We start from the raw sequence: 16,768 nt of genomic DNA, 5'->3' as shown, positions 1-16,768 counted from the left end.
TTAAATGAATCCCTGCCAGAGAGTGAATTGCTTTCAGTGATAAGTTTGCAACGCAGCAATGGATACATTTACCACCATATAAATTCGTGATTAGAATCAACAGCCGAGTCGATATAGCCATGTGATCTCTTCCGTTTCTATGCATATTGCATCTCCCGGGTTTAAAGTGTTTTTCTTTAGTACAGTATATTAGTCGGAACAGACCGGATGGGACCAAATTAATAATAATAATCGAAAAATACAAAACTATTCCCGTGCAAAAAGCCATCAGAGATAATTAATAATCACCTTCGCTAGACGCAATCCACTTAAAACTCAATTAAAGCCATACTCACATGACAAATTATTTGATAAGAATGTTTATAGTTTGTATTAAGATATATATAAATATTGCTTCAGATAAGATTACCAAGACATTCAATATGATCAATTTTTAGTTTCGCTACAAGCTGCCATTAATAGGTCGTTAGTCCAAAAAAAAAACCACTTCATTTGACAATCGAATGCATTGAGGTTGGTCAATATTCATCATCGATTTATTACGACATTCCATCGCAGCGTCTTAGGTTAACAATAACATTCAGTGCACAGGTTATGTTTAAGAAAAGATCCACGTTTGATTTATTATACTACATCCGTTGCTAAGAGTAGTTCGAATTCGGTTGATTTTCTAATTTTTGTGACGCTCGCAAAATGAAATAATAAATAACCAAAGACAGTTTCAAATTAAGAAGGCTAATATCAAATTAAGGCCGTGGACGTGTCTTAAGACAATTCACATTACAATCCGGCAACAATTATTGCTGGGTTCTCTACGGCAGCCTTTATTTTTCGCAGGAACAGGACCGCCTCACGTCCATCAATGATTCGGTGATCGTAGGTCAGGGCGATGTACATCATAGGACGTATCTTGACCTGGTTGGACAATGCAATGATTAAAATACAGCAGGTTGTTAAGCGAATGTTGAGGAGTCCTCACCTCTCCCTTGACAGCAATTGGCCGCTCAAAGATGCCGTGCATGCCGAGAATGGCACTCTGTGGCGGATTGATGATGGGCGTGCCCATCAGGGATCCGAACACTCCGCCATTGCTGATGGTGAAGGTGCCACCGTCCATGTCCTCCACGGTGATGGCATCACGCCTGGCCTTATCGGCCAGACCGGCCAGTGCGATCTCGATGTCCGCATAGTTCATGCCCTCCACGTTGCGGATGACGGGTACCACCAATCCACGGGGCGTAGCCACGGCCACAGAGATGTCAACGTAGTCGCGATACACGATGTCCTGCAAAATGAAGGCAATTATGAGCGCTTGGCAACACAGAAAATTCCACATTCATCATATCGCCACGGGAAATTGCATAAACAAATGCGACCATATAAGCTAAATGTTCGCCTGATAAGGCCATTTAAAAAAGCGTGGCAATCCAAACTACGTCACGGGCGATAAGAATATGATAAGCGGAGGGCGGGGCGGAGGCTTGTTTACCGTGCCATCGATGACGGCGTTCACTACGGGCTGATCCTGCAGCGCATAGGCACTAGCCTTGGCGAAGATCGACATGAATCCAAACTTAATACCATACTTCTTAGTGAACGCATCCAGATTCTGCTTTCGGAAGTCCATGGCATAGCTAAAAAAGAAACGATTATGCGTTTTATAGCTCAATTTCATGCTGTAGTTTCGTCACTCAGTTCGTTCAAGCACTCACCTCATATCAACCTCGTTGAAAGTGGTGAGCATGGCACATGTGTTCTGGGCATCCTTCAAGCGGGCGGCAATCTTTAGACGCATGCGGTTCATCTTGACACGCTGCTCGGACCTAGTGCCTAGGATCTGCCGCGATCCGTCCGCTGGTGGCACCTTCACCTGGGCGACGGCCGGTTTGAGTGCAGCCACTGGAGCAGGTGGCGGTGGTCGAGGGGCTGCCTTTGGTGGTGGCGGTGGTGGTGGCTTTGGTGCGCCGGCCGCAGGTGGTGGAGGTGCCGGCTTGGGTGCAGCAGCTGGAGCTGGTGCTGCTTTTGGGGCAGCAGGCGCAGGAGCAGCCGCTGGAGCAGCTGCCTTGGCGGGCGCTGCACCGGGCTTGATCTTGAACAGAGCCTGGCCGGGCTTGACGGTGTCGCCATCCTTCACCAGAATGTCGGTTAGAGTTCCGGAGAAGGGAGCTGGCACAGCCACCGTCGTCTTGTCGGTCTCGATTTCCATGACAGCCTCGTCAGCGGCGAATGAGTCACCCACCTTGCAAGTAAACCTGTTGCAGGAATTGATCGTTAATAGATGAGCATGAACCTGTTGCTTGAAACCAGCCCTGTGCCGTGGTCTTACTTGATGTCACCCTCGGCAATGGAGTCCGCAAAGGGTGGCACATTGACGGTCTGCTCCGACCACAAGCTCGACGTGGTGTGGATTCCCTGCCAGGTGAGAAGCCTAGGAATAAACAACTCTGGATGAAGGGACTCTTGTGGATAGTGAAGGACTTACCTGGTGGCCTCCTGGCAGCGATTCGAGCCATCCTGGCGAAGCAGTTGCTGCTGCTGGGCGGCGCAGGCAACTAACCGAGAATATTGGCGGATGCAGCGCTTTACCTGGCGGAAAGAAGCAAATATTAGTGATTGCACAACCAGGAGGCAACGTCGGCTGACGGGTCACGTGCAGCGGGCGTCCCAAACAAAAGTTTTTCCCATTTTTCAGCGGCGCACGCACACACACCCATACAATTACATAATCGGCGAGCGCCAGGCGGGCAGTGAATATGGGATAAAAATTGATATGTACATATATATCGCCGGAGCATATATCACACACCTGACGGGCCCCCTCCACCCGGCAATCCCCAGCCCGTCCACAATTTTTACCTCATTACTCCGCAGGGCTCGCATTCCCAAAGTTTGGGGCAGCCGTCTCGTTACGATCGAAATTATTCCCGTCATTGCTGCGACTCTGGTCCGCGAAATTCTGTTCGACGGTTGTTCTACTTTCAATTTATGTCAAAGCACTCGAATTTAAAACAGAGTTAGCGGCCAAGGCAAAGCAACGTCGATTTCTGCAGTCCGCCCCTTTCCCTTTAAAAAAATACCAATTTCTTATGTCATGACAGAAACGGCAAAAGCGTCACCTGGCGGAAAAGCGCGCAAAGCTTGCAAACAGCTGATAGCGGCTTTCGGTATTTTTATCTTGAAGTGCGGCCAGAACAGCAGCCAAACTATCGATGCCCTTGATAAGTTTTAATTGTGTATAATCAAAATAAATGCAATCTAATGTTTAGCAATAACCTGAGTAGTTAAGTGGTCTTAATATTTTTACAGATTAGCAGAACTTTAGAACTTTATAGACTATTTAAATATAGCTTACTCTGGGAAACCTTTCTGTGAGCGATAAGTTTTTGCTCTGGTCACACATTGCTCGAACTGCTGTCCATTGCAGAAAGTTTCGCGAACGTTGCCAAGCGATTAAACCGATCCGAACCGCCCGCGTACATAATATAATATTCGTGAAAATGAGTTCCAAGTCCCTTTTCGACAGCGAGGAGGATGCCGCTCAGGCCAACAAATTATCCAGGAAAGCAAAGGAATCGCCCTTCATGCTTGTGGGTGAGTTTTGCCAATTTCCGGACAGCGAAAGTTTTGCCGCCGTGACGTCACATGGAAACTTTTGGCTCAGCAGCCAGCTAGATACGCACATATCTACACACATTTACGAATGTACATTGCGTGTGCGGCGGGGAAGTCGGCTAATCTTGACCTTGGCCATGAGTTTAACGTCAATTTGGGGTCACTTTTTGATGTCACTGTGTGACATAACGGTGAATGCAGTATGATCCGTAACTCGTTCTGGAGAGCGAATGATGTAACAGGAGTATTTCGAAATTCACGCAAATCGCAAGGCAAATGAGATTATCACATCCGTGACGTCACGTAGCCATCTGATCTTTGCGCGTGTTCGAATGTTCAGCTCTCTTGTCTGCGTATGCGACAATTAACAGCTGACGCTGACAAGTGCTGACTATTTGAGAGATTTCATCGTTTTAGCTATTAAAAAGATTACAGTAAAATGCGCCGCTTTAAAAATTTTCGAATAGTTTCCGAAGATATGGATATTGCTTGAAATAAACAGTTTCCTAAAGAGCTTTATATTTTAGTTAGAATATAAAATGTTACATTATGTGATTCTATAATATTATCTAAATTCTAGCTTCATTTTTGGCAGCACTAGATTCACATAATTAGTATTTACTTGTATGATTTTATTTGCGCAACGTCTGGCTTTTATCAGCTGTTTCGCGCAGTCAGCTAGCAACAACAAGCAATCCGCCGCATGGACAATAGAAACTAATCGGTGATTCGCACCTTCACTCACAGGTATTACCGGATTCGTGGCCGCCGGATTGATTGGAGCGTACAAGTACCGGAACCGCGGAACGATGAGCACCAGCGTCTTCCTGATGCAGCTGCGAGTCGCCGCCCAGGGAACCGTCGTCGGATGTCTGACCCTCGGACTGGCCTACAGCATGGCCAAGGAGTACCTGTTCGACAAGGCGCCCAAGGAAAAGTAATGGACAGTTCCTACTTAGTTAATACTAGCTGTAGCTTAAGTTGTTTTAACCGCGTACAGAAAGAATCCTGAATCCCAATCCCAATTGAATCCCCAATACAATTGTTTCATATTTATGTCTATTTCCAAATGCTTTCGGTTTCCACATGTCTATTAACATTCACTGAAACGCATATTCCCATATTCATGACTGTCTATTTAGTTTTCATACGTTTTGATTTATTTATTTCCCCTATTTGATTTACTCTTAATTTTAGCACAAAGTCATTGACTAACTAAAGACCATCTGATTGCTCGGCGTCCCTCTCTAAAAATCACAAGATGACATCGGCTAGATCACTTACACATAAGCAATCAGACCCTCTATTTATTGCATCATCATGGTTCATACCGATCCACTTGGATAGAATCACTGGAGGGCAGGACTCTCGCAAGTATTCCCGAGCGTTCAAGCCCACAACATTAGATACAGTTTTGTAAACCTGCGTAAGATTGTGATATTGTGTGTTTTAATGTACAAGTTGAACATCCAAACGAAAGCTGTCGAAGCAGACGACAAGATGATAAATACCTCTCGCATGATATGATATACTTAAATAAATCAATTTAGACTAAAAGAAACCACCCATACGTTTTTTTTACTATCCGGGCCAACATTTTTAAACCCATCCTAAAACTATAAAATCAACGGCCGAGATTTCAAATGATAAGCTCTTTTAGCTTTTATTTGCCAACTTAATTATGGACTAAGAATCGAAAAAGCATTTACATCGTCTGTGTGTTCTCGATGACCTTCTCGTTGTCGTAGATCTCCTTGGCGTAGCACAGATTGGGGTAATCGTAGGCAGCTCCATATCGGTTCTTGCAGCCGGTGGTTGCCTTCTCTCCCGGAGTGTAGACAGGCTGACCCACAATGTTCGATGTGGCGAAGTTGCAGGTGAGTACGAAGTGGTTGTAAAAGTCCCGGGAGAAGCGCACCGCGGCACATCCCACATGTGTGTTCTTCTCGGCCACCGCGATGGTGAACTTGGTCACCGCTTTGTTGGGAAGCTCCTCCGGGAAGCTGGCGAGGATCTCGGGAGATGCATTCGAGCGCTCAGCAAACCAGTTCTCGATCTCCTCCTTTATTATTTCCGCATCGGTGTACTCCGTCTCGGCTCCGCTGTACTGGAACAAGGCGTTGTTCTGGCCGGCGTAGGCGAATCTCTCGGTGCTGCGGCACTTATCCGGCAGGGACTCACAGGTCTTTACGTTCAGCAAGGCCAGATGGGAGAGCTCCTCGCACCAGGACATCTTGGCCATGCGAACAGCCTTGGGTAGTCCTTCTATTTTGCCTCCAGCCACATTGTTGCGCAGCTCGTTGAAGAGATTGAGGATGAGTTTGTGATGCGGCTCGATCTTCACCTCACGCACGTCCTTGGGACAATTTTCACTGAAGTTCTGGATGGGGATTTAGGACATTACCAATACGAACTCCTGTGAATTTGGTTTACATAAGAACTTACTCCCTTGTTGTTACAGGCCACATGCTTGTCCAGACAGGTGGGGAGAGCACAATAGTCGACGGCAGAGGAAATGGCAACCACAGCTAGGAGAATCAATTGGAGAACCTTGGTGAACGCCATGATGCTAGTTCTTGGCTACTGGATTGGACAGCAGATGGGTCTGCTTTTATATGGCATTCGAACTGAGCTCAGCCACTTGTTCCTGGCCAGACATTCTTGGAAACTCAGCTGCGAAAATACTGGAAAACATGTTGCAACTGCGGTTCGATTGCCACAGCTATCCTATAAATAGGGTACTTTGGGTAGCTAAGCCTCAGTCCAAAACCAACGCTGAAGATGGCCATTAAGTGTCTGATTTTGCTTACTTCCCTGCTGGGAATAAGCCTTGCAGCGGACTATTGTGCTCTGCCCACGTGCCTGGACAAGCACATAGCCTGCAACAACAAGGGAGTAAGTAGTGATAGCTGGCCAAAACCTGCTGGTGCTCACCCATTCTCGCCCAGAATTTCAGTGAAAATTGTCCCAAGGACGTGCGTGAGGTGAAGATCGAGCCGCATCACAAACTCATCCTCAATCTCTTCAACGAGCTGCGCAACAACGTGGCTGGAGGCAAAATAGAAGGACTACCCAAGGCTGTTCGCATGGCCAAGATGTCCTGGTGCGAGGAGCTCTCCCATCTGGCCTTGCTGAACGTAAAGACCTGTGAGTCCCTGCCAGATAAATGTCGCAGCACCGAGAGATTCGCCTACGCCGGCCAGAACAACGCCTTGTTCCAGTACAGCGGAGCCGAGACAGAGTACACCGATGCGGAAATAATAAAGGAGCAGATCGAGAACTGGTTTGCTGAGCGCTCGAATGCATCTCCCGAGATCCTCGCCAGCTTCCCGGAGGAGCTTCCCAACAAGGCGGTGACCAAGTTCACCATCGCGGTGGCCGAGAAGAACACCCATGTGGGATGTGCGGCCGTGCGCTTCTCCCGGGACTTTTACAACCACTTCGTACTCACCTGCAACTTCGCCACATCGAACATTGTGGGTCAGCCTGTCTACACTCCGGGAGAGAAGGCAACCACCGGCTGCAAGAACCGATATGGAGCTGCCTACGACTACCCCAATCTGTGCTACGCCAAGGAGATCTACGACAACGAGAAGGTCATCGAGAACACACAGACGATGTAGGTGATAGTAGATGCTGGGATCTTAAACATGAACGCGGAACGGAAGCTTTATTAATATCAATTCGGTATATATAATTAACATGCAACTGGCAATAATGAATTCAATTCGTTGAACAATTTCTTCCACGGGAATTGGGGGATGCAGCAGCTTTAGCACGCGCCTCCAGAGTTTTGTGGGCATTGGACTTCAGATGGGATCTGTAGTGTTTGGCTGTCTTGAAGCTTATGCGGCAGATTTCGCAGCTGGAAGAGATTGGGGGTGAAAAAAATGTTTTACTCATTAGCATGAGGCTTCAAAAAAGTAATTTGATTACATTGAACTGCAGCATATCATATTCAACAGAGTACTGCTGATATTTTATAGGAATATATAGGCACACAATCGTTTTTTGCATATAAAACAAAAAATACGTTTGACATGCAAGATAGATTCGTTATTTAGTTGCGAATAATGGAAATCCTTCTAATTTGCATTCTCTGCAAATACTTAAGAACTGGGAGGAAGTCGTACCCGTGATCGCGAGTCAAGTTGTGATACTTTTGATGTGTCCTGCACTCGCTGGGTGTTACATACGACTTGGGGCAGTACTCGCACTGGTAGATACGCTTGCTGGCGTCCATGTGAACCCTGCGGAATATATTGGAAGGGTCACGTAAGTGGGGATGGTGGGCTAAGTGACGGTGGAGATTCGTCTGAAATTCTACCTTTCATGCATGCTGCGGGCGCTGCAAAAGCGAAAGGTTTTGCCACAGTTGTAGCGACAGATGTAGGGACGCTCGGTTGTGTGGGTTTTCTGATGGGAACAGAGTTCGGCGGCTGTATAAAAGGATGCGCTGCACTGGTCGCATTTGTGGCGTCGTGTGCCCGCGTGGCGAACCAGGTGATTCTTCAGATTAAAGGCCGTGGTCAGATGCTTGCCACATATGTGGCACACATGCTGGGACGCCGGCGGCCTGAGACACCGCTGTTTGTGAGTCTCCAGCAGAATGTGATTGTGGAATTGGCTCTTGCACTTGGTGCAGGAGTGCTGCAAAAAAAATGTTTCAAAATACAATCCTTTATGAAAGGTATTGAACATTTTAGATGGAATCATTACCGTCAATGGAAGATTAATCATGTTGCAGTGCCGCGTAAGTGCGGCTGCTGATCGGAAGCCCTCGTCACAGTGGTCACAGACGAATCTACAAGGATAATTAAAGTGTTAATTGTGGCAATTGATTGGTAGGTTCTCTCATACTGTGAATAAGTTGTTCTAGTCATTCAGTGATAGGGTTTAAAGGATTCCTTAATTCCAATCAGAGCAGCACGTATAAAATGGAAAATCGTTCTAAAATTAAATAAAAATTAAAACAAAAGACAATTAATACGGAATGAATGTGAGAGCTAGCTAATAGCCAATTTAGCAATGTAAACTAAACATATTTTGTGCCCTGACGGAACGTCTTCAGATCTTTTAGGATTTCTACAAGTTTCGAACGAATAATATGGGAAAATCATGCAAGCATGCCTCTAAAATATGATTATTTACTTGGTATCTGGCGGGATGTCGTGCAGATGGTATTTGTGCAGCTTCAGTTCGTCCACGTTTTCGAATTCGAGGCCACACTTGCTGCACGTGTGGCTGGAGGAAGTGTCCCGATTATCGATAGCTTCACTTTCGGGTTCTGATTCGGGAGAGAGGCCCATGTCAAAGTGCTCATTCGACAACTGGCTATCTGTTGAAAGTTCTGGAGAAGATTGCGGACTGGCCACTGACTGGTATGCATTCATATACTCTGTTGTTGTCGTGGTCTTTATGGAAGCCAACTCATCCGTATTCTTATCCTGTGGCTCGGGATCGAAGATAAAATCCATGCGATCATTCAGCTGTAGCACTGGCGACAAGTTGGACAACTCATCCGGACAATCATCCAGCCATTGCTCCGCCAGGCTCTCGAACGCCTCCTCCTCCTTTTCCACCTGCCTTAGCTGAAGTTCAAGGAGCTCCTGGGCCTCGATGCAAACGCGGCGGAAATCGATGGCAATCTGCAGGTCGTGCTGGCAGTCCTGGCACATGAACCTGGGCAACTTGCCGTCCTCTTTTAGCTGCAAAGTGATTACAGATCGCGGCATTTATTCGGTTTTTATTTTCGCAAAACGCTAACGCACTCACCTGCAAGTTAGTTAGAGTCTCTATTTGACGCAAAACGGAAGAACTCGATGGATCGAAGAGATTCTTGGCTACCGCAGGATCAGCCATACGAGAACAGGTCCTGCAAATGTACCTCATGGCTTGTGTAATGAGATAACGCAGCACCCCGATCGATTGGAAGTGTATCTTTTTCGGTTTGTTTGGACGGAAGAACAAGAAAAGCGGCATTCGCATTTCTCAGCCCCACGCATAGTCGATTTCGAATTGACATTCGCCCAGCAACGCGGCCATTCCGCCGATTTTCAAAATCTCAATTTGTTGTTACAAGTTTTTTTCAAGAAATAAACCATTGTATCTGCAGAGCGAAAAGTCGAAAACCTTTGATGTCACAGGTGTACATTTTGATTATTTCTTCTTTTAGAACCATCAAATCAAAAATAGAATCAATTTGTTCAATTTAGGAATCTTATAATAAACTTGTACTTTCAGCAGTCCACATGAATTCTAGACAATCCTAGCACTTTCAGCTCTTCGCTGGTGTAATTTAGTGCTTTGATGTAGGGTCAAATGGGATGAGCGCAGGAACCACTGGTCACAGATCTCGCAGCTGGAAAATACAGTCAGTTTGCACATATTTTACGGAGGACAGCTAGTGCTCCTACTTACTGGTACTTCCGCTGATTAGTGTGCAGCATCTCATGTTTTTGACGCGTCGACGTGGAGGTGAAGGCCTTGTCGCAATGCTGGCACTGAAAGGGACGCTCGTTGGTGTGGGTCCGCTCGTGGACCACTTTACTGCTGCATCCTCGGTAGGTCTTGCTACAGAACCGACAAGCGTACGGTCTGGCGTCCGTGTGAAGGATTCTGTGGCGCCGCATCTCGTTATCCGTGTAGTACTTGGCCTGGCAGATGTCGCACGCGAACGGTTTGTGACCGCTGTGTCGCTGCAGGTGCAGTTTGAGGTAGGTAGAGGACTTGAAGACGCCGCCGCACTGGTCACAGAACCAGGACTTGGAGTTGCGCTTCGTACGCTTGGGGACACGGGCACTTACTCCCTTCGAGATGATGGACATGTTATGGAGCTGCTCTTGACAGTGCTCCACCTCCTCTGTTTGTACTTGTACTTGTTCCTCCTGATTCTTCTCATTCTGAGTCGCATCTTCTGCGTCCTTCGCCTTCTCATTATCATTGTGATCTTCCCGCAGAAGCCCAGCTGTATCTGCCATTGCTACACACATTTCCTGATCCGTGTGGTCCCACAAATCCTGCTGTAGCTTCTCAACATCCGGTTTATCGAGTTCCTCATCAACTATCGCCTTTTTTCGCAAAAGTTTCCTGTTAGCGGCCATAAAAGACTTGTGGACCTCCAAGCACTTATTGCGAAATGTTAAGATCCTGTCCAGCTGCACTTTGCAACATTGGCAAATTAGATGTGGCAGAGTGGTGTCAAATTCGAGCTAAACAATCATTTAAATCAATTAAATAGACAGCATACTTTAGTTTTATTCACTTACATACATACATATCGGTGATATTTTCCAGTATACTAATAAAGTGATAGTTGCTTTTGTTGAACAGTTTGGTAGCCCGACCCTGCAAATTGGTCACATTTTTGCCACAAGTTCGGCAAATCGATCGCAACTCAGACATTTTGAGCAAACCAAACGATATTTAAAAAGGTTTTTTAAAACTCAACATTATTGTGATGCATTACATTCAAGTGAATGGCAAGCGAGATAATGAAGATGCACATCAGCTGTTGTCTGTTTACTAAGTGCATGTGCGTGGTGTGTACACACTGGCTAAACGATATTTGAACAATTCAAAACAAAAATATAAAATTGTATTATTTTTTTTTTTTTTGAAAAAGCATAGACGCATCCAATACTTTTCTTTCATTTTAAACAACAATTTGGTTGAAATCGGCATCTTTTAAGAAATCTAACTTTTATTCGTTTCAGAACTAAAATCTTAATCAGACTTCTTTGCTCTCGACTTAATGTTATATATAAAATTCGTTGAGCCTTGCATTAAGTGCACGCTTATGCTGATATATGGCTTTGCCTGGCTGCATGATCACTAGGTGATACCTACTCCTTAATTCCCATTCTGCAGACCGGACAGTGGCGGCCACCATTAGCCTGGTACTGGTGGAGGCACTTCTCATGCAAGGCGTGGCTGCAGCGCAGATACACCATGGTGTAAACACTTAGGGGATCTAAACAAATCGTGCACAAGTCACCGGCTATATTGACATTAACCACCTTATCGCACTCGAGGCACTTTCTATGGGAATAGCGAAACACCAAGTAGCAGAGATTGTGCATGGCATGTCCACACCTCATGCGGCGCCGGTCGTCATCACTCAGTTCATACTGGCAAAAGGTGCACCTGCCATTCGGCGACCTGCAATGAAACAAGGGATTTAAGCCAACATTTTAGCTTTGAATCGCAAGGCACCAACCTGCCCACGATTCGACGCTCATTTAATAGCACCCACCTGGAGTAAGGCGAACTGCGGTCGTTATGCCAATTGAAATAGGCGAAAGCGGCAACGGACACCAGGCCCAAGCCTATTATTAGATTCACGTAGACCATTTTCCGCTGGCTATTGGCCTAAGTAACGTGGAAATAGAAATAAGTAGAGATTTTCCATGAAATCCCCAAAAATTAAATCAAATTTCCACTTTAGTGGGACCGCAACTGGTCGGCACTGAAAATCCAAATAGAATTGCTTGGCCACATCAACTGGCCTATTGATCATGATCAAGAATATATATGAAAATGAATTAAAAATTAATGCTGGTGCCGCAGAGGAGAGTCCTCGCAGCAGTCACTGTCCCGCCAAACCACGTCCCACCGACTTGACCTGCAGGACAGGACTTCCCCGTGTTCCAAACTCCACCGTTCCGCCTTTAAAATACCGTGTCGCACAGCCGGTATCCAAGCAGTCCAAGTGTGGCATTTAACCACCTACTCGCGCACAGTCACACCGATTTTCAGTTCGTGAACACAGTTTGATGAACTTTATGCGGAATTTTAGGGATTTGAGAATTTTGACGAGTCCAGGCAGGGGTTACTAAAGTCTCGACTCGCCCAGCGTGCGCCATCGATTTCGGCGTGGAAATCGAAGTGAAACCTCCAGCGCCGTTGCCCGAGAAACACACACACAGACACCTAATCGGGCACACCCCCACACAAAACGGGCAGACAGGAGGATTTTCCGCTGGCAATTACTCGGTGAGACGGGCGGTTAACTTAACGACGGCCATAGCTATGACGGACCGCGAGCGCAGCATTCACGAAATGCTGAAGGATGCGCCCTCGCTGAACGACAGCTGCGGAGCGGTGCACACGGGCACCGAAGGCGGCAGCGGGATCCTTGGAAGCGCCAGCAGCCACAGCATCGCCGGCGGAGGAGGTGGTGGCGGCAACGTTGGAGTTGGTGTCGGCGGCCCCTTTGGCGCCCCCAGCAGCCTGCCACTAAGAAACCATTCAGGTGAACTATTTACGAGTCCTCGATTTAGCGACCAACTGACTCAGCATCGATCTTTTCGTGCAGCACCCACCACACCCATGTCGCCCAGTAGTCCACCATCCGGTAACGGCATCCTGAGCCCCACGGACAGCGGGAGCGGCAGCATTATACGCACTAGCGCCTCCAAGATCGACAGTCTCAAGAACTGGAGTATATCGACGTACAAGTGTACGCGACAGATAATGCTGGAGAAGTTGGGCAAGTCGCAGCGGACCGTGGACTCGGAACTGGAGGCCCAGATAGAGCAGTTGCGCGAGACGCAGCGCAAGTATCTGTCCATCTTGAGGCTAACGCGGGCCTTTAGTTCGCACTTCCAGCACGTGGTCGTCACACAGCACGCCCTGGCCGACTCCTTCGCCGATCTGGCCCAGAAGAACCCCGAGCTGCAGAAAGAGTTCACGTGCAATTCGGAGACGCAGCGCAATCTCACCAAGAACGGCGAGCTGCTGCTTAATGCGCTCAACTTCTTTATTTCGTCGGTGAACACACTGTGCAACAAGACGATCGACGATACGCTGCTGACGATACGACAGTACGAAACGGCCAGGTAACCAAAGCTATATCCTTTCATTGTCGTGCAACAACGAAGGAAAAATCATCATCGATCTCTTCGATTTTAATTTAAACTCAGCATGTGTGTGGCTTTTTATAAAAAGTGTTGTGCCACACAGCTCTTATCAGAAATGCATTTTAAACTAGCCTTGTATACAAGCTTGAAACATTGCTTATCGTATTATTTCCTTGAAAAAATTTAAATACGTTGGATCAATTAGTCATAACCGCATTCCATGATAATCTCTACAATGGCAATAAGTTTTTATTTCCTAAAGCCATCGTATGTTTCATAAAAAGGCATGAGAATTATATGTAGTAGAAGTAATGTCCTCCTGCCTTTTAGAATCGAATTCGATGCCTACCGCATGGATTTGGAGAACACCAAGCCGGAGCTGACGCCCTCGGCCGTCGCTCTTGAGGAGACCCAGCGCAGCTATGCGCAGCACAAGGAGCAATATGAGAAGCTGCGCTCGGACGTGGCCGTCAAAATGCAATTTCTCGACGAGAATCGCGTAAGTGGTGCCAAATGGATCTTACCTATGCATTTAGCGAGACTAACCATTGATCCAATCCGTTTATCCGTCGATAGATTAAAGTGATGCACAAGCAATTGATTCTGCTGCACAATGCCATCGCTGCCTACTTCTCGGGCAATGCCATGGCACTGGAGAGCACTCTGAAGCAGTTCAACATAAAGGTGAGTGAGCATGGAAACATGGGAGCAGAGTGCTCCCATTAAACTTCGTTCGCACATTCACTTTTTCACTTCTCCTCTTGTGGCCCGCAGCTTAAGTCACCCAATGCCGTCACTGGATCCTGGCTGGAGCAGTAGATCGAGTAGACGCAGTTCGTCCCTTTCACTCGCGAAGCACTTAGGCGCGTATATTGGAGGAGATCGGGACACGTCGTCCACCTCCACTCATTTGCTGAACGAGCACGCTCTCTAAAAGAAAAAGGAAAAGATCGGTGGCAGAGATGATTCAGTATGCGATGCAGTGGACAGAAACACTGCATGGCGAACCATAACAATATTTTCGTGCTAAGTTTAAGTCGAATTCCTAAGCCGTAAGCAGAAAGTGAGAGTGGTAGGTGTATGTTATTTATATATTTTTCCAACCGCTTTCCATTGTATGTAACTCGCTGTACTACTCACATTTCCACAGCTGGTACGCTGACGTTCCTTTAACTTGTTTGTGTTTCCAAATTTTCGTTCGATTATCATCATATTGTTGTCCTCCGCGCTTGTAAAACATATATAACAAAGTGTACTCGGTGCAATATGAGTGTTTTAGTTTTAGATATTCTAGAATGTGTGTATAAATCCTTTGTAATTCACCCAAAACGAATAATCCATAACGAATCGAAACTGTTTTTGCGAGCTTGCATAATTTGAAATCATTGTTTTACTAGTCATCGTATTATTTACACTAAAATGAAGTCTATATATATATAAAAATATATAAATAAAAACTATTTAATTACACCAAACTGTGTGTTAGTTCTTCTCGAGCTTCAGGTCGCCGAGCTTCTCGTTCAGCGCACTTTCTTCATCCTCCTCAGCTTTGAACATCTCCTGAAATTCGGAAAATCAGATTGCTTGAGTTTTCTGGGGAGTTCTAGGTGTATTTCTGAATGAGTCACTTACCGGATCGTATATGACCTTGATGACTAGGGAGCAGCTGGGACAGGTGGCCACCTCCTCGCCCTCGATTAGCTCCTCCTAAAGTGGAAATTTACCAAGTGATATGGGGAGTCCAGAAAAAAAAAGGTTGCGTATACGACTCGTTACCTTGGAGATCTGAAATCGATCGCCGCATGGACAGGGATAGTAGTACATCTCCTCCTCCTCGTCGTACTCGAAGTCCTCGATCTCCACCTCGTCGTGATAGATGCTCATGACGTACCTTCAGCTTAATTCAGCGCCTAAAGGTCATATTATATTTGAGTTTTTTTTGCGATAACTTAGATTAATCCACGCCAAACAAATGGGCACGTTGTGTTGCGGGGCTGCCAACTCGTTGCAGCGAACAGCTGATCCAGTAAACAATTGCAAATGTTTTATTTGGACATTTTTGGACCGCCGGCTGCAGTTGTGAAATAAGTCTCGTATAAAATAGTATATTTTAGCTAACTTTTGCCCAAAAAAGACAAACTGCAAAACAAACCCATGTTCCAGTTGTTGAATAAGGAGTAAAATAAGACTAAATGGCTAGCAAAAAGTACAGTGACGTGAATCTTTACGATCTTCTGGGCATTTCTCTCGAGTCTGATCAAAATGAGATACGCAAGGCGTACCGCAAGAAGGCCCTCGAGTGCCATCCCGACAAGAATCCGGACAATCCGAAGGCAGTCGAGCGCTTCCATGAGTTGTCCAAGGCTCTGGAGATCCTCACGGATGAATCCGCGCGCGCAGCTTATGACAAAGTGCTGAAGGCCAAGAAGGCGGCGGAGCTGAGGAGTCGCCAACTGGACGGGAAGCGGCAGAAGCTGAAGCTGGAACTGGAGGAACGTGAACGGGCGGCACTGCACAAACTGGCGAAGAGCCAACCCTACAGCACGGTGGCCAAAAGCGACGAGGAGGTGCTGCATGAGCAGATCGAGCGGTTGCGACGCGAGGGCTCCCGTCTGCTGGAGGAGGAGCAGCGAGCCATGCAGGAGCAGTTCCGGCGGAATCACGCGGAGCAACAGAAACTGCAGCAACAGCCGGTCCAGTTTGATTCCGCCCAGCATCGCATCAAGATGAAGTGGAAGGCCGAACCTGGCCAGGATTACACACAGCAAGAGCTGCTCAAGTATCTGAAGAAGTACGGCGACGTGGTGGCCCTGGTGGTCAACAGCAAGCGACGCGGACGCGCCATGGTGGAGCTGGCCACGCGCGAAGCCTGCGACATGGTCTTGGCCTACGAAAAAGGCGATCCCGCCAAGCCGCTGCACTTCGAGTGGGTAACGCCGCCGGCGGCAGACAAGCAGACAACCAAATCGGCCACCACTGGGTGCAGTGCGTCATCCACCGACTACGAGGACCTGGTCATGCGAAAGCTGCGCCAAGCTGAGGAACGTAAGAGACTCATTGAGCAGATGATGAAGGACGAGGAGGGCGAATGAAATAAGATTTAGTTAGGCTCAACATTTAATTTACTTTAATTGGACTAATATTAATGTTTGAAAATATCTCAATTTAGCAACTATGCAGCTGATTTATAATACATTTACATTTAAAATAGTTTTTAATTTATGTAAATTTGGTTATTAATTATTTTTTGAAAAACCGCAAAAATAAAAAAAAGTTTAAATCAGAATGATGGCAAT

General features: G+C 46.6%; 10 protein-coding genes across 16 annotated transcripts, besides 1 other annotated feature; 4 read left to right on the top strand and 6 right to left on the bottom strand.

Moving 5' to 3' along the window:
- Positions 1–510: 510 nt before the first annotated feature.
- Positions 511–3,071, bottom strand: CG5214 (uncharacterized protein). Its single transcript, NM_141807.2, has 7 exons — positions 2,857–3,071; positions 2,483–2,586; positions 2,327–2,428; positions 1,713–2,252; positions 1,490–1,634; positions 980–1,285; positions 511–915 (listed from the first exon to the last, which is right to left on the bottom strand). Exons 1-7 carry the CDS (start codon positions 2,929–2,931, stop codon positions 781–783), a joined length of 1,407 nt encoding a protein of 468 aa, NP_650064.1. The 5' UTR covers positions 2,932–3,071; the 3' UTR covers positions 511–780.
- Positions 3,072–3,373: 302 nt separating this feature from the next.
- CG17734 (uncharacterized protein) lies at positions 3,374–5,165 on the top strand. Of its 3 annotated transcripts, NM_141806.4 has the most exons (3): positions 3,374–3,591; positions 4,360–4,549; positions 4,810–5,165. In NM_141806.4, exons 1-3 carry the CDS (start codon positions 3,498–3,500, stop codon positions 4,829–4,831), a joined length of 306 nt encoding a protein of 101 aa, NP_650063.1. In that variant the 5' UTR covers positions 3,374–3,497; the 3' UTR covers positions 4,832–5,165. The 3 variants fall into 3 exon arrangements, with proteins under 3 accessions (NP_650063.1, NP_731561.1, NP_001247043.1); NM_169383.3 differs by having other exon boundaries at positions 4,360–5,165; NM_001260114.2 differs by having other exon boundaries at positions 3,374–3,884; positions 4,360–5,165.
- Positions 5,166–5,252: 87 nt separating this feature from the next.
- On the bottom strand, positions 5,253–6,190 carry scpr-A (SCP-containing protein A). Its single transcript, NM_141805.2, has 2 exons — positions 6,058–6,190; positions 5,253–5,992 (listed from the first exon to the last, which is right to left on the bottom strand). Exons 1-2 carry the CDS (start codon positions 6,175–6,177, stop codon positions 5,318–5,320), a joined length of 795 nt encoding a protein of 264 aa, NP_650062.1. The 5' UTR covers positions 6,178–6,190; the 3' UTR covers positions 5,253–5,317.
- Positions 6,191–6,381: 191 nt separating this feature from the next.
- Positions 6,382–7,332, top strand: scpr-B (SCP-containing protein B). Its single transcript, NM_141804.2, has 2 exons — positions 6,382–6,507; positions 6,561–7,332. Exons 1-2 carry the CDS (start codon positions 6,394–6,396, stop codon positions 7,233–7,235), a joined length of 789 nt encoding a protein of 262 aa, NP_650061.1. The 5' UTR covers positions 6,382–6,393; the 3' UTR covers positions 7,236–7,332.
- CG31388 (uncharacterized protein) lies at positions 7,259–9,558 on the bottom strand. 2 transcript variants are annotated; one of them, NM_001260113.1, is made up of 7 exons: positions 9,388–9,558; positions 8,764–9,320; positions 8,473–8,562; positions 8,332–8,416; positions 7,940–8,262; positions 7,746–7,862; positions 7,259–7,477 (listed from the first exon to the last, which is right to left on the bottom strand). In NM_001260113.1, exons 1-3 carry the CDS (start codon positions 9,502–9,504, stop codon positions 8,496–8,498), a joined length of 741 nt encoding a protein of 246 aa, NP_001247042.1. In that variant the 5' UTR covers positions 9,505–9,558; the 3' UTR covers positions 7,259–7,477; positions 7,746–7,862; positions 7,940–8,262; positions 8,332–8,416; positions 8,473–8,495. The 2 variants fall into 2 exon arrangements, with proteins under 2 accessions (NP_001247042.1, NP_650060.1); NM_141803.3 differs by lacking the exon at positions 8,473–8,562.
- A 190-nt stretch (positions 9,559–9,748) lies between these two features.
- CG31441 (uncharacterized protein) lies at positions 9,749–11,087 on the bottom strand. 2 transcript variants are annotated; one of them, NM_001300354.1, is made up of 3 exons: positions 10,881–11,087; positions 10,033–10,823; positions 9,749–9,973 (listed from the first exon to the last, which is right to left on the bottom strand). In NM_001300354.1, the coding sequence occupies exons 1-2, from the start codon at positions 11,014–11,016 to the stop codon at positions 10,813–10,815; spliced, it is 147 nt and encodes a 48-aa protein (NP_001287283.1). In that variant the 5' UTR covers positions 11,017–11,087; the 3' UTR covers positions 9,749–9,973; positions 10,033–10,812. The 2 variants fall into 2 exon arrangements, with proteins under 2 accessions (NP_001287283.1, NP_731558.1); NM_169382.2 differs by having other exon boundaries at positions 10,885–11,087.
- A 208-nt stretch (positions 11,088–11,295) lies between these two features.
- On the bottom strand, positions 11,296–12,233 carry CG17721 (uncharacterized protein). Of its 3 annotated transcripts, none has more exons than NM_141802.2 (2): positions 11,867–12,233; positions 11,296–11,772 (listed from the first exon to the last, which is right to left on the bottom strand). In NM_141802.2, the coding sequence occupies exons 1-2, from the start codon at positions 11,962–11,964 to the stop codon at positions 11,457–11,459; spliced, it is 414 nt and encodes a 137-aa protein (NP_650059.1). In that variant the 5' UTR covers positions 11,965–12,233; the 3' UTR covers positions 11,296–11,456. The 3 variants fall into 3 exon arrangements, with proteins under 3 accessions (NP_650059.1, NP_001247041.1, NP_001247040.1); NM_001260112.1 differs by having other exon boundaries at positions 11,831–11,990; NM_001260111.1 differs by having other exon boundaries at positions 11,867–11,990.
- Positions 12,103–12,147: a mobile genetic element.
- Positions 12,234–12,359: 126 nt separating the features above from the next.
- Positions 12,360–14,944, top strand: Arfip (Arfaptin). The gene is made up of 5 exons (NM_141801.3): positions 12,360–12,865; positions 12,929–13,451; positions 13,803–13,971; positions 14,049–14,156; positions 14,247–14,944. Exons 1-5 carry the CDS (start codon positions 12,643–12,645, stop codon positions 14,289–14,291), a joined length of 1,068 nt encoding a protein of 355 aa, NP_650058.1. The 5' UTR covers positions 12,360–12,642; the 3' UTR covers positions 14,292–14,944.
- On the bottom strand, positions 14,834–15,461 carry Dph3 (Diphthamide biosynthesis 3). The gene is made up of 3 exons (NM_141800.2): positions 15,249–15,461; positions 15,105–15,179; positions 14,834–15,032 (listed from the first exon to the last, which is right to left on the bottom strand). The coding sequence occupies exons 1-3, from the start codon at positions 15,354–15,356 to the stop codon at positions 14,955–14,957; spliced, it is 261 nt and encodes an 86-aa protein (NP_650057.1). The 5' UTR covers positions 15,357–15,461; the 3' UTR covers positions 14,834–14,954.
- A 32-nt stretch (positions 15,462–15,493) lies between these two features.
- Positions 15,494–16,756, top strand: CG17187 (uncharacterized protein). The gene has a single exon (NM_141799.2). The coding sequence runs from the start codon at positions 15,665–15,667 to the stop codon at positions 16,562–16,564; it is 900 nt and encodes a 299-aa protein (NP_650056.1). The 5' UTR covers positions 15,494–15,664; the 3' UTR covers positions 16,565–16,756.
- The last annotated feature ends 12 nt before the right edge of the window (positions 16,757–16,768 follow it).

The sequence above is a fragment of the Drosophila melanogaster genome, chromosome 3R (assembly GCF_000001215.4).
Source record: "Drosophila melanogaster chromosome 3R".
Classification (NCBI taxonomy): domain Eukaryota; kingdom Metazoa; phylum Arthropoda; class Insecta; order Diptera; family Drosophilidae; genus Drosophila; species Drosophila melanogaster.
This window is presented reverse-complemented; position numbering and strand designations above follow the sequence as displayed.

Coding starts and splice junctions, on each gene's coding strand:
- CG5214 (NM_141807.2), bottom strand. CDS start 2,931: ATGACGGGAATAATTTCGATCGTAACGAGACGGCTGCCCCAAACTTTG. Junction 2,587..2,856: donor GAGCCCTGCGGAGTAATGAG/GTAAAAATTGTG, acceptor TCTTTCCGCCAG/GTAAAGCGCTGCATCCGCCA. Junction 916..979: donor CAATTGCTGTCAAGGGAGAG/GTGAGGACTCCT, acceptor TTGTCCAACCAG/GTCAAGATACGTCCTATGAT.
- CG17734 (NM_001260114.2), top strand. CDS start 3,498: ATGAGTTCCAAGTCCCTTTTCGACAGCGAGGAGGATGCCGCTCAGGCC.
- scpr-A (NM_141805.2), bottom strand. CDS start 6,177: ATGGCGTTCACCAAGGTTCTCCAATTGATTCTCCTAGCTGTGGTTGCC. Junction 5,993..6,057: donor TGGCCTGTAACAACAAGGGA/GTAAGTTCTTAT, acceptor ATCCCCATCCAG/AACTTCAGTGAAAATTGTCC.
- scpr-B (NM_141804.2), top strand. CDS start 6,394: ATGGCCATTAAGTGTCTGATTTTGCTTACTTCCCTGCTGGGAATAAGC. Junction 6,508..6,560: donor TAGCCTGCAACAACAAGGGA/GTAAGTAGTGAT, acceptor ATTCTCGCCCAG/AATTTCAGTGAAAATTGTCC.
- CG31388 (NM_141803.3), bottom strand. CDS start 9,504: ATGAGGTACATTTGCAGGACCTGTTCTCGTATGGCTGATCCTGCGGTA. Junction 8,417..8,763: donor GACATCCCGCCAGATACCAA/GTAAATAATCAT, acceptor TTATCCTTGTAG/ATTCGTCTGTGACCACTGTG. Junction 7,478..7,745: donor AACTTGACTCGCGATCACGG/GTACGACTTCCT, acceptor AATCTCTTCCAG/CTGCGAAATCTGCCGCATAA.
- CG31441 (NM_169382.2), bottom strand. CDS start 11,016: ATGTCTGAGTTGCGATCGATTTGCCGAACTTGTGGCAAAAATGTGACC. Junction 10,824..10,884: donor AAAATATCACCGATATGTAT/GTATGTAAGTGA, acceptor ATGATTGTTTAG/CTCGAATTTGACACCACTCT. Junction 9,974..10,032: donor ACTAATCAGCGGAAGTACCA/GTAAGTAGGAGC, acceptor TGTATTTTCCAG/CTGCGAGATCTGTGACCAGT.
- CG17721 (NM_001260112.1), bottom strand. CDS start 11,964: ATGGTCTACGTGAATCTAATAATAGGCTTGGGCCTGGTGTCCGTTGCC. Junction 11,773..11,830: donor GAGCGTCGAATCGTGGGCAG/GTTGGTGCCTTG, acceptor GTTTCATTGCAG/GTCGCCGAATGGCAGGTGCA.
- Arfip (NM_141801.3), top strand. CDS start 12,643: ATGACGGACCGCGAGCGCAGCATTCACGAAATGCTGAAGGATGCGCCC. Junction 12,866..12,928: donor GCCACTAAGAAACCATTCAG/GTGAACTATTTA, acceptor CTTTTCGTGCAG/CACCCACCACACCCATGTCG. Junction 14,157..14,246: donor TGAAGCAGTTCAACATAAAG/GTGAGTGAGCAT, acceptor TGTGGCCCGCAG/CTTAAGTCACCCAATGCCGT.
- Dph3 (NM_141800.2), bottom strand. CDS start 15,356: ATGAGCATCTATCACGACGAGGTGGAGATCGAGGACTTCGAGTACGAC. Junction 15,180..15,248: donor ATCGATTTCAGATCTCCAAG/GTAACGAGTCGT, acceptor TTTCCACTTTAG/GAGGAGCTAATCGAGGGCGA. Junction 15,033..15,104: donor TCAAGGTCATATACGATCCG/GTAAGTGACTCA, acceptor TCCGAATTTCAG/GAGATGTTCAAAGCTGAGGA.
- CG17187 (NM_141799.2), top strand. CDS start 15,665: ATGGCTAGCAAAAAGTACAGTGACGTGAATCTTTACGATCTTCTGGGC.